The sequence below is a fragment of the Sinohyriopsis cumingii genome, chromosome 18 (genome assembly GCF_028554795.1).
Source record: "Sinohyriopsis cumingii isolate HCF-2022 chromosome 18, ASM2855479v2, whole genome shotgun sequence".
NCBI classification, from domain to species: Eukaryota; Metazoa; Mollusca; class Bivalvia; order Unionida; family Unionidae; genus Sinohyriopsis; species Sinohyriopsis cumingii.
Genome location: NC_142978.1, coordinates 5,302,481 through 5,316,142, shown reverse-complemented (window position 1 = coordinate 5,316,142; position 13,662 = coordinate 5,302,481). Strand labels below are relative to the sequence as shown.

Below are 13,662 nucleotides of genomic sequence, written 5' to 3'. Positions count from 1 at the left end.
GTATTTATCCACGATCGTCACTGAAGTTGATATTGTAAGTAGTTGCTAATTTTATCCATTTTATAGTGTGTGTGTGTGTGTGTGTGTGTGTGTGTGTGTTCGCGTACGTTGTGTAGATCGTATATTTGGTTGTTTTTTTTCTTCCTCCCGAGTGTGGATGGTATATTTGGGGTTTGTTTTTTCCTCTTCCCTCTGTGTGTGTGTGTGTGCGTGTGTGTGTGTGTGTGTGTGAGTGTGTCTGCGCGCGTATGTTGTGTGTGTGTGTGTGTGTGTATTGGTCTCTGTTTGTCCCTATAAAACTCACTTTATCCCTATCAGATACACTCTACCTACCTACCTACAGTAGCGCGTATTCAGGTCAGCCACTTGCAACACTGTTGCCATTTATCCCCTAGTGTTCAGTACAGTGACGTCACTGACGCTGGAAATTTTGAGACTATAAATATCGACTTGGGGATTTCCACATTTTGTAGCTATACATATATACTAGAATTCATGAACAGGAACGTCACTCAAGCTGAGGCTATAAAAAGATAGTGGGATTTTCCAAAGGAAAAACCCACAAGTTGGAGCTATAAATAGATAGTGGGATTTCATAGGAATTTCAGCTGATTATAGATACATAGGTATTTATCCACGATCGTCACAGAAGTTGATATTGTAAGTAGTTACTAATTTTATCCATTTTAGTCTAAACCATTGTAACTTAATTTTCGGGGATATGTTTATTTTCCTTTAAATTCTGGGACAATTTCGTCATTTTAACGTTACTTTTAGTCACATCCATTTTGTCGTTGAGCATTTCCTTGATTATAGCTATTTATAGCATCATTACAATTATGCAAATTTTTGAACACCCCAGCAAGATTTCAGGTCTTGGTAATGCTTTATATATAAATCCCACGCTTGTACTAGTGTATGTATGTTTCTGTCTCTGTTGTGTTTGACCCTCTACCATCATTGTCCCTAGATAGTCCCACCATGTTCAATTCCCCTTGACGCTATACAGATCCACCATGTTCAATTTCCATATGTTAAATTCCCTTCAGGCTATATCCCCCAGGGGTTTCCGTAATGTTAAATTTCCCATTGTCCCTAGACAGTCCCACGATCTATTCCCCATGTTAAATTTCCCTTGTACGTAAAGTGACCCACGATTTATTCCCATGTTAATTCCCATTGTACGTAATCTGACCCACGATTTATTCCCATGTTAATTCCCCTTGTACGTAAAATGACCCACAATTTATTCCCATGTTAATTCCCCTTGTACGTAAAGTGGTATACGATTTTCTCCATGTTAAATTTCCATTGTACGTAAAGTGGCCCAGGGGTCTCTGTAATGCTAATTTCCATTGTACGTAAAGTGGCCCATCTTACTACTGTTACTTCTAGCAAGAACGACGGTTTACACCCACACTGTTAAATTCAAACGGTCCAAGTTCTAATGTTTGTCATGTATTTTCATGTCCTGCTTAATGCATTATACAAAATAATTGTGGTAAACGAAATATCAAACACAATATGACATCCAGAATTCGAAGGAATTTTCTCGTCTTATGGAATCAGTTTTTTTTAAAACTAGTTGTTGGTAGTCCACTAAATCTTGAACACTGCAATTCACGTTTTACATAGAAGTTTGTATAACCCTGATAACGAAAGTCGTGGTATGTAAATCTTCGAATGTCTTAGCAGTCAAGCAATGTCTAACCATTTGCACGCTTGAAAGTAATCAGTCGTCTAATAGCATTCAGCTACCACTGATTAAAAGTATGCGTTTGTAGGATCTCACGTGAATCTATATACTATGTGTAGCTAAATGCATTCACGAAGCTCAAAAGGTAGAGTCAGAATGTACTCCTCTCAGCTGTCCAATTATAGAAATTTATTCTGATCATTCTGATCATTCCGGACATGTTTGCAAATTTCTTCCGTGACAAAGTACAAACCATTAGAGATAAGCTTGACACCACAATTTCAATTGACTCGTCGTCACCATACAGTTGAGATACAGAATTTGAGCGGCAACCATTAGCAGCATTTAAACCTGACTCTATGGATTTCGTACGTACAATCCTGATGAAGAGTGCACCAAAGTCATGTGAACTTGATCCAATTCCAACATCACTGCTGCTTGAGTGCCTAGATCCAGTATATCCTTCACTAACTGATGTTATTAATACCTCTCTCTCATCCGGGGAATTCCCATCATTTTTCAAAACTGCCATTGTAAAGCCTCTGCTGAATAAACCAACACTAGACCATAACGATATAAAGAACTACCGCCCAGTTTCTAATCTCCCATTCATATAAAAAATCTTACAAAAGGTTGTTCTATCCCAGCTTGAATCTCATCTAAATTCAAACAGTCTTTTTAGCAATGTACAATCTGCATATCGCCCTTGCCACAGTACTGAAACTACTCTTCTAAAAGTAGTTAATGACATTATCTCTGCGTTGGATAGCGGAAAGATTACAGTCCTCACCCTCCTTGATTTGTCTGCAGCATTTGACACAATATACCATGATACATTACTTCACTGTCTCCAGCATGTATTTGGCATTCATGATACAGCCTTACTGTGGTTCAAGTCCTACTTGGCCAGCAGGACACAAATTGTATATGCAAATGGAATACACTCCAGCCCAGTTGATCTATGTTGTGGTGTTCCACAGGGGTCTGTTCTTGGACCTGTTCTCTTCATTCTGTACACTCAGTCGCTCTCAAGTGTCTCACCAACTGTACGCTGATGACACCCAAATATACAAATCTAGTCACCCAACTGAAGTTGATGCTACCATCCAAGGTGTAGAGAGGTGCATTTCTGATGTGAAATCCTGGATGACATGTAACAAGCTGCAAATGAATGATGATAAAACTGAGGACATTCTGATCACAACACAAAGACTTTCTCATTCACATTCTTTACCTCAAACAATAAATATCAGCAACACCAACATTAAATTCACACAATCATTACGAAACCAAGGTGTTACTCTGTACGGTACTCTCACATTGCACCAACATGTCATGAACATATGCAAGGCTGCATATCTTGAGCTGAGACGCATCAGCTCCATTCGCAAATATCTTTCAGTTGATCATTAGTACTTTCAAGACTGGACTATTGTAATTCAATTCTGTCTGGTTCATCTCAATATCTGCTCCAGAAACTTCAAAAAGTTCAAAACACAGCTGCTCGGATCATACTTAGAGTACCACGATCAGAGCACACCTCCCCGCTGCTCTGTACCCTACACTGGCTATCCATTCGATCCAGAATCAAACACAAAGTTTGTTCTCTGTGCTACGTTTCACTGTCGGACTCTAGTCCAACGTACCTATCCGACCTCTCTCTTGTGTTCACACCAGCAAGATACTTACGCTCCTCTTCTGACAATCGTATTCTTATTATTCCCACTATGAAAACAAAGTCATATGGACAGCGTTCTTTTGCATACCAGGCCCCAGCAACGTGGAATGAATTGCCCACTGAACTTAGACACAAAGACACAGTGATCACATTCAAGAGGGCTCTTAAAACTCACTTATTACGACTGCAAGAACAAATTTAAAGACCTAATAATGTTTCCTACCTTAAATATTCTCAGCATGTTTTTTAATGTTTTCTAATTTCATGGTATTTGTCTTTGTAATCACATCATTATATTTTTTTATCTTATAGGTGTTGTCTAATGTTGTAAAGCGCTTAGAGCTTCTAAAGGTTAGGCGCTATAAAAAAATCCTCATTATTATTATTATTATTATTATCATTAGTGCATTTTAAGCTAATCAGCACTTTTTATTCATGTAATAATAGTTAAAACATCAATGATTATGATGCAAATGTTTCTTTTGCAAACAACAAAATTATCGAACCTCACAAATGTGAAACAATTTTGTTTTTGAAGAATGCACTAACTCTAAACTTGTTTCAGAAGTTTCGGGGTTTTTCTGTTTTAATTTTCAAATTCTTGGTTTTCTTAACTTTCAATTTTCATTTTCACGGGTTTTATTTTGAAATTTGATTTCTGATTTTTCCTTTCTATTCTAATTTTCAATTTTAGTTTTTCAAATTTTATTTTCTCAAATTTTAATTTCAATTTCCTTTCATAACATTTATCCTTTTAATGTTAATTTTTTAATTTTCAATTCATTTTGTTTTCATCTTCATTGACATTTTCCTTTTCAGCTCTCAGTTTCAAACTTTGTTTTTCAAATTTCATATTTTTAAATTTTAATTTTAATTTGAATTTTCAATATACAATCTTCAATCATCATTTCCAAATTTTGCTTCCTCAATTTTCATTTCTTAGGTTTCACGTTCAATTTTTATTTTCAAATTGTTGGTGGTGATGTTGCTTTTGATAGAAATTTCTGTTGCGCCAATCCAATGATTGACAAAGACAAAGTAAAATTTTCTGTTAGAAATTAGAAAAGGGACAAACTGAAATAGTATTGTCTTCTATAGTCATTACACTGGATGGAAAGAAAGGATACTATGAATTGTACATAGCGTGTTTGTACTTATTAAGAAAGGAATTTTCTGCCTGTGAAAATTTTAGGGGTAGTACTGCTTTCACCCACTGTACCTACAAACATACTGGTACTAACAGCTCACTCGCTATGTGCTCAGCATTAAGAGGTTAGTGTTAGGAGTGGTCAGCCTGGTGTCAGAATAATGTGATTTGGTGGGACATCATGCTACATGTCTGCGGCATGATGCCCCAGTGCTAGACATCACTATAAAACTTCAACACTAGAGACATCGTAGCGATATACTGAAAAATTGTTAAAGCTACGTTAAAATTCCGAATAACACACACGTAGGTTTGAAAGTTAAGTATTTTGTGAGAGACAAATAAATACAGCCCGTAAGAGTGTGAATTTCGCAGATGTCATTGTAACCCATAACAGAGTGAACACTGCAGATATCATCGTATCATGCAGTAATGTTTAAATTGATGCATGTGATTTTGAACGGAATTAAATCCGTGGCATATCTAAGGATGATAGTACCTTAATACATCTCTTAGGGACTTGGTTAATACTGAACGAGGTTCCGTTTGATAACCGTGTCAATAGAAAGTTGACAAGGGTTAAAGGTAGGGTTTTCTTCATCGAAATGTCAAGGGCTGAAATGTTACAGAAACAGCAGTCGTACTTGGTGAAATAGTTGTCAAAAGTTGAAGTTTTGCAGAGATCGGTATATGAATGAAAGCTATTACAAACTTTGGAGAGGCGTATGTTAATAATAGCGGTTAGATAAATCTTAATTCTGTTTGGGTAAACTAACGGTTTGTGGGGGTGGGGATGAGTCCCAGGCTGTGTTTTGAAACTGAATTGCATCGCCCAGCATGCAAAGTTTTGCGCGAGGCGTAAGCCCTCGTAATGATTGTCCAAGGGAAGTGTATTTGGTATTCTATGAGAAACACGTAACCAGGGATGTAAGAAGTCAGTTCTGTTAAAGGGAAAAGAGAACAAACTTCAAATCAGAAAGAAATAGCTTCCATGACTGGTATAAGAGTGAACATAAGAGTTGACGACAAGTAAGAGCCTGGACGCATTAGAGACCACTAAAGCCAGCGAGAAAGCCATAGGGAACAAGAGTGATCCTGTGTGTGACCCGCAAGCAGTTATAAAGTTTTGCAGACATGCCAAAAATTTAAAGTTCAAATCACTCACTTGATTTCGGAATGAAATTGTAAAACTTTGTATCAATTTATTTTCAGAAATATGTGCATCTTGCAACTGGTCTTATACAATTTTCATTTGTTTATCTAATTAATTAAATTGTTATATTCTGTATGCGGGTGGTCCTGTTGTTCTATTCTACATATCTGCTCAGATTTCCATTTATTCCATCCATTAATTTTATATTATAATATTCTCTCAATCTGGGCTATAGCACCGTGGTCGATCATCCTCTATGCATCGATAACCGCATAACAGAAATAAACCACAACACAGCCCTTTCCACGGTCGCTTAGATCACTTGGAAAAGAGATACTGTTCAGAAGACTGCCCAAGGAAACAGTATCAAAACCCTCCATTGAAATAACCTTCGTTTGTGATTTTGCATAAGCATATTTGTGGGTAACGTGTGTAAGCATCATTAAACACAGACGATTTGGTTCGCATTAATCAGTCAGTCATGCATTAGAGGATATGAACGGTGAAGCGTTTAAAGGCGCTTTTTACTTGCCTGAGTTACAACACGAGACTAAGAAAGAATAATATGTGCACGATGTCTCAAGCATTCGTGATCGAAGAACATATAAATGTGGAAATCTCCTACTCAGAGAATCGAATGTTCGTTGGAAAGGATTATTAATTTAGTTTCGATTCTTGGGTTGCCGCTTCACAAGCTGGCTGTAAAATGAATTAAAAATGACCACCTTGTCGCTAAACACAGCAGCTACTTCTCCTTTCAGATTTCCTCTCTCCAAAAACGACAAACACAGCAACAACACCAATTGCCATTGTTAGAATGGTGTGCAGATCGTGTCCATAACAAAAAATTGTATATATATATATATATATATATATATATATATATATATATATATATATATATATATATATTATATTACGCAGTTCTATGGACGTGTTTTTAAACAACAAAGTCAAATTACCTCAAGACGTACAATCGGTCCACGGAAGTAGCTTTTGCAGAAATCAAGTACGCCACTCAAGCCAAGAATGTGGTTAGCGACTCACGTTACTACTTCACTCTAGTTTATGTTCATCCGTATCTAGACTGGTTCCAGTTCTTCAATATCATTTGTAGTGTGAGTCCTATCTCCACCCTTGATTTATTTGACAGACCAAGTATACTGTAGTAGCGTAAGTACACAGCGCCCAGAGCTCTGCTTGTCAAAGATTGCATTAGTGACTTTTTAATCATATTCCAAGTTCGTACTTACCGAAAATAGCTATGATGCATTCCAGACAACATTCATTTAGTTGACCTTCGTTTCAGAGAATCAAAAACAATATTAAACTAAATCTGTCTAGAGTTACCCTGTTTGCTATCACCAATTATCTCACTTCATTTTAAGGTTGAAATATATTATTAGCCTTGTCAAAGTATGCAGTATATGAGTAAGAGGCAAATGAGACATATTATATATGTGGCTATATTACTTCAGAGAAGAAAAAAAGATTGAATGGACAGAAAATACTTAAAATTCCCCTAAAATACATATGATTTAAACTAAAGAATGATAGGCATGAGCTAAATAAAATACAAAGTATGAAGTTTCAAAGCCTTTCCACTCAGTAGTATTGGTGGGACACGAATTCGTGTGGGGTCATCACCTTTAAACATGGTGGTAGAGACCTAAGTGATTATCCACTCAATAGTATTGGTGGGACACGACGTCGTGTGGGGTCATCTCCATTAAACATGGTGGTAGAGACCTAAGTGATTATCCACTCATTAGTATTGGTGGGACACGACGTCGTGTGGGGTCATCACCATTAAACATGGTGGTAGAGACCTAAGTGATTATCCACTCAATAGTATTGGTGGGACACGACGTCGTGTGCGGTCATCTCCATTAAACATGGTGGTAGAGACCTAAGTGATCATATCTGAAGCATATTGTTTCAAAACACAAGTAGGGAATATCAAATTTGCTGACAATAATTACTTTATAAATGGTACATTATCTGAACTTTATATTTTTGATTGCATAAATATCATCCAATGTGCATTTATTTATAGTAAGGCTAACTGTACATGTATATGTTTTCCATATGACTCACGGTACTACTTCAGCTCCTTTAGTAAACCTAAACAAAAAACACGACATTACAAATTTAAATAATTTTAAATTTCTGTTCGCTCATAATCAAACCAATATTTTCAGTTAGACAAATTCTTCATACAAGCTTATGTGAAGAGAAAACCATATCAACCGAACAGTTTTGGATTTATATGTGTTCGAAACATGTTTTCAATTCCTCACCAAACACTCTAGTGCTAATTTCAAGAATGGGTTTTCCAAACTCAAGTCTGCAAAAGAACTGAAATTCTACCAGTTAAACATTGTATCTATTTTTCTTCCGTTGCAACTATGATAAGCTCTAAAAAGATTATTTTTATTAAAAAGATTGCTTTCTAAAATGCCTCATTTTGATCCAAAGATTAAAAAAGTTACACAAAAGTAGTTGATCTAATAATACAAATTGCAAAGAATTTATCAACATTTGGAAAACTTTACACTGAAATTGATTTTTTAAAACTTATTTCGTATAACGTCAATGAAACGTGCTCATGTCATCAGATTTTGCAATAAAACATCAGCTGTGTTAAAGCAGTGTTATTTTTAAAACAATTAAAAGGGTCCACTTGTTTTAACCAAAGTTCTATTTTTACAGAATCAAAAGGTATGTTTGAATAACCTTTGACTAAAATATAATTTTTGTAGTTAAAGGTCGACCATGTGGAAACAGAAACTTTAAGTCCGTCTGTGATCATTGGTTCCTTGCGTCTCTATAACAAAAACAAGTGTTACTTCGTCTAAAATGACGTTCTACTACATTTAACGCATGAATTGATTCTGACATATGCCACAATGACTCTATCTCCATTGTAACATGTATACATATGGGTATAGTGAAACCCTATGAGATAAAAATTTAATTTTGTTCCTTAGTAAATGGGAGTATGTTCTTCCAAAACCGTAAATTTCGCCATATATATTATAGCATCTTCAAAGACCTTAAAATCAACCAGCGCAATTGAGATTATGCTTTATTTTTTTTTTTTCACAGAAGGCACATTATTTAAAATCATGCAAGACATATGCAGGCTTCAAATGTATTATTGTTTAATTTCATCATGACCGAAAAAAATGAAGATCAACCGTGTTCTTTGTTCACCCCATATTTCACCATATGGGCCATACAATCCAAGTATAAAGTATCACAAAATGCCTTTTTCTCCCCCTTCTTTAAAAATCAAACTCATTACTTACATTCAAATATCGCCTGACACTTGTATTATATTCGTCTTTATTCTGATTGCATTTTAGGACATTCTGGATATTGGAATGAGGGTAGTAAAATATAAAAGAGGCGCATGCAGTCAGTCAACTAACAAAAACAAAAGCCAGGTTACGGATTTATTTTACTAACGGAGTCTAAAAGATAAGGAAAGATGAGAGAATTAATGAATACAGCGCATTTATTCCTTACTACGATCATTTTAAACAGCATTTCTTGTTTTAATGCGTTTTGTAGACTATATTTAATCCTTGTATAAATTCGCAGTATTGAACTATGATTGTACTGAAATCAGCATTGAACAAAATTAACTAACTACTAGGTCGACATGCGGGTGTGTCTGCCAGTGCATATACCGCCGATCTTGTAGCATCATGTTTTGATGATGCACGCTTAGTAGTAATGTCATATGAACTGGTGCATACAGAAAGGCGATGGTTACATTTACCAACGGATCTTAGTTAGAATCTCCTTCAATGATTTAAGTTAGTTCCTCTTGCACTATATTTTTTGTCTTTCTTTCTCCTGTCGACCATAGCTGCTCCATTTTTAAAAAATCCAATTATAAACAGGTCGATTGCGGACCTCACTATTGATATATTAGTCTCCTTATTCTTAAGTAAATAGGCTCCCTCGAAACCTCTAGTTGTATGTGTGTACATGTGTGTGTGTGCGTGTCTTTGTGTGCGTGCGTGTGTGCATGCTTCAGCTGGATACACGCACGCGTGAATGTGTATAAATTCTTCTTATGCATGAAGTCCATATAGATGCACGTGGGAAACATTTTGGCTTTCTCTCACACCAGCAATTTGGTTGATTTTCATGTGTAATTGTTAATTTTAAAAGTGGTGTATATCTTTCAAAGTTTAATTCTATTTTTACATCCTTAAAAGAAGACAAATATTGCCATGTCAGCTTGAAAGTCAATACCATATGATTTGTTTTAATTTGAAGTACACATGTTCGGGAATACAAACTAAACAAACAGAGAAAAGAATATGGTCTATATATGGATATTTAAAATGGACTGCCATTTAAAATAAACTTAGAAACTCGAGAAAATAATGCAATAGTTTGGTACGATTTTCTCAAAAACCAAATAAGAGCAGTTCCCCGATTATTTTAACCGCTTAATATATCGAAGCTTAAATGGTAAATGTCATGGATTTTAAAAAGATGAAATAACAGTGATGATGTTGAATTCTAACTGGTAATGATGTCGATGATGAGATCATGGTTAGCGAGAGCACTGAGCATTTCAAAAAATAAATTTGTAGCAATCTGTTTCACTGTAACTTTTATTCCATTCTGGAGACTCATTAGATATATAAAGAGGAACCAGCGCCCGTTCAGTCATCGCCTTGACAATAAATGAATCACAGCTGACATTCTCAGTCTGTGAAATAACCAAACTGTGTTCTACAAGTTGAACAAGTATGACAATCTGCGCCATAGCCCCAAAAATAAGCGACTCTGCTATCTTGGCGATTTACAGTCCAAGTTTTGGACAAATACCCGTATGCGGATCAACGCAGGGGTAACTTTTGTGTGGTAAAAACATCAAATTAGTTCCCAGGGCCGGCGCCAGACCCGGCCAGACTATCTGGCGCCCTAGGCAAGGTTAGATTCTGGCGCCCCCCACCCCACCCCACCCCCGGAAAATATCAGTTTCAAAATTTATAAACAATGTTTTTTTTTTAAAACGCGCCCTCTGAAATCAGCGCCCTAGGCGGCTGCCTAGTTTGCCTATATAGTAGCGCCGGACCTGTTAGTTCCAAACACTTGGCCGTATTACTTTGTTAATTTTCATGACTTACTGAAATCAATCTAATATATATCTCTTGGAAGTAATTGTAAACTAAGCACACTTCTTAATAAAAAGTGTCTAAATGTGCGTGTTTGCAAGGCTTAAAATTGCAGATGCTTATTGGAGGACTTCCGTAGTCAAATCTTCATTTTCTCAAGTGCTAAGCTTTGCACATTGTGAAGCTCTTTAATTTCGGAGGTAACTAAATCTTGCTTGTAGTTCGCGATCCCACAATGTCAAATAGAAGTGATTGGTTTTAAACAAAAATACCAGTCCTTCTGAAGTTAGCAAGTACCTCACTCACTGTAGAGTTTACAGCTATTGTACTCTCCCTCCTCCCCCGAACGCCTTATACAATTATACATTGATAGAAATGTATAAACTTTTAAGATCAGTAATCATTAAACGAATTTTTCTCGAGTTATTAATAAGATAAACTACTTCAGTCGCTGACGTTTTGAACATTTTTAATTTTTCTCTGTACACGTTATCAACATTCGGTTGATATTCATGTAAAAAGTCCATGCACTTCATTTCTGTGAAAACGTTGTAAAGACATATTATTTTTCTGCAGCAATTGTTGCAAGATTCTGGGAGCAATTCAGCGCTAAGCTAGTTGCGTGAAACTTTTTAAATGAAAATAGGTGTAGGAGGTATCAACACAACCAAATGGAAATATACACATAAATTATACGTCGCTTCAAAACAAAAATAATAATTGAGTTACATGCACATTTCGTGGAAATGCACACATCAGGATACGTATTTTTCAGCAGTATACGCGACAGAAGCTTTTAGCATATATATATATATATATATATATATATATATATATATATATATATATATATATATATATATATATATATATATATATATATATAGTTGGGCGTGGGGCTAGCAACCCCACCAAGTTAAAACAACTCTTCCTACGGAAACGACAACAATTGAACAAACGACAACCGGCGCTGAGAGCGAAGCAGACCAGGATGAACTCCAAGTACGCCAAGCTGTCTGTTGTTGTGGCCTATGCACCAATAGACGACGCGGAAGAAGAGGACAAAGACACCTTCTACGACGCTCTTCAAGCCGTTTTAGAGGACGTCCCTCGACATGACGTGCTGTTGCTACTTGGCGACTTCAACGCTAGGGTCGGCTGCGACAATAAAGACAGAGAGAGGACCATGGGGCGCCATGGAGTAGGTGTGATGACCGACAACGGGGAAAGACTGGTCAACTTTTGTGAAGAGAATGACTTGGTCAAAGGAGCAACCTTGTTCGAGCACAAGGACATCCACAAGCTCACATGGACGTCACCAGACGGCAGAACTCAGAACCAGATCGACCACATCATTATCAACGGCCGATGGAAACACTCCCTGCAGGATGTGCGAGTGATGCGGCACGCTGACATCGGCAGCGACCATAGTCTTCTGGTGGCCAAGGTGACTATGAAGCTTAGGAAAGTTAGGATAGGGGTCTCCAGGAATCAGCGCTTCGATGTGGCCAAGCTGAGAGATCCAAAAGTGAAGGAAGAGTTTAGGCTGGCCCTAAGGAATAGGTTTAGTGTTCTAGAAGATGAGACAGCGCTGACCATCCACACTTTCAACAGAGCAATGAAGGAAGCAGGAGAAGTAGCTTTAGGTTATAGGAATAGTAAGAAGACAGAGTGGATATCAGGAGAGACGTGGACTCGCATAGACGAGAGAAGACAGATTAAGAAGAGACTTTTGGACGCCAAGTCACCAAGACTGAAAGAGAGAATTTCGAAGGAGTATAGAGGAAAAGACAAGGAGGTGAAGAAATCAGCAAGGAGAGACAGGAGAGAATACACAGAGAGACTGGCAAAGGAGGCGGAGGCAGCAGCAGAGCAGAAAGACATGAAGACGGTGTATCAGAACACCAAGAAGCTGAAAGGCGACTACGGCCAGCACCACGACCTTCCAGTGAGAGATGAAGATGGAACTCATGTCACAGTGGAGGAGGAGAAGCTGAAGAGATGGAAGCAACACTTTGAGTCCATACTGAATCGCCCAGACCCACCAGTATTCGCTGACATTCCTGAAGCAGAGGAGGACCTTGACATCAACTGCGACGACATTACTGTTGAGGAGGTCAAGCAGGCCATCCACAAGCTGAAGAATGGGAAGGCACCTGGCGATGATGGGGTATGCCCCGAGATGCTGAAGGCAGAAGACACAAAGACACCGCAGCTGCTTTGCCAGAGTCTCCGAAAGATCTGGGATAGTGAAGAAGCACCGAATGACTGGAAAACAGGAATCATCGTCAAACTTCCCAAGAAAGCAGATCTGGGGAACTACAACAACTGGCGAGGAATCACCTTACTACCCATCTCCAGTAAGATTTTCAGTCGCATCATTATCCAACGCACCACAGCAGCTGTGGACGGCATCCTACGCCAGAAACAGGCAGGTTTTAGGAAGGGCAAATCCTGCATCGACCACATCTTCGTTCTGAGACAGATCCTTGAGCAGCCCCATGAGTGGAATTGATCCCTTTATGTGGTCTTTGTGGACTTTGAGAAGGCCTTCGACAGTCTGCACCGAGCCTCTCTGTGGAAGATCCTACGACACTATCTCATCCCCCCAGAAACTTGTCAACGTCATCAGGCCCCTGTACGAGAACTTTGAGTGCAGAGTGATCCACAACAACCTACTCACTGAACCATTCAAGGTGGAAACCGGAGTGAAGCAAGGTTGCATTCTCTCGCCGATCCTCTTCTCACTGGCCATTGACTGGATCATGCGCCGCACCACAGAGGGCAGGAGGCAAGGAATACAGTGGACGCTGACCTCAATGCTGGATGACCTGGATTATGCCG

The 13,662-nt window shown here is 37.9% G+C and overlaps 1 protein-coding gene across 1 annotated transcript; it reads left to right on the top strand.

Annotated features, from left to right (window-relative positions):
* The first annotated feature begins 11,809 nt into the window (after positions 1 to 11,809).
* LOC149776001 (uncharacterized) lies at positions 11,810 to 13,333 on the top strand. The gene is made up of 2 exons (XM_089942568.1): positions 11,810 to 12,766; positions 12,962 to 13,333. The coding sequence occupies exons 1-2, from the start codon at positions 11,810 to 11,812 to the stop codon at positions 13,331 to 13,333; spliced, it is 1,329 nt and encodes a 442-aa protein (XP_089798694.1).
* The last annotated feature ends 329 nt before the right edge of the window (positions 13,334 to 13,662 follow it).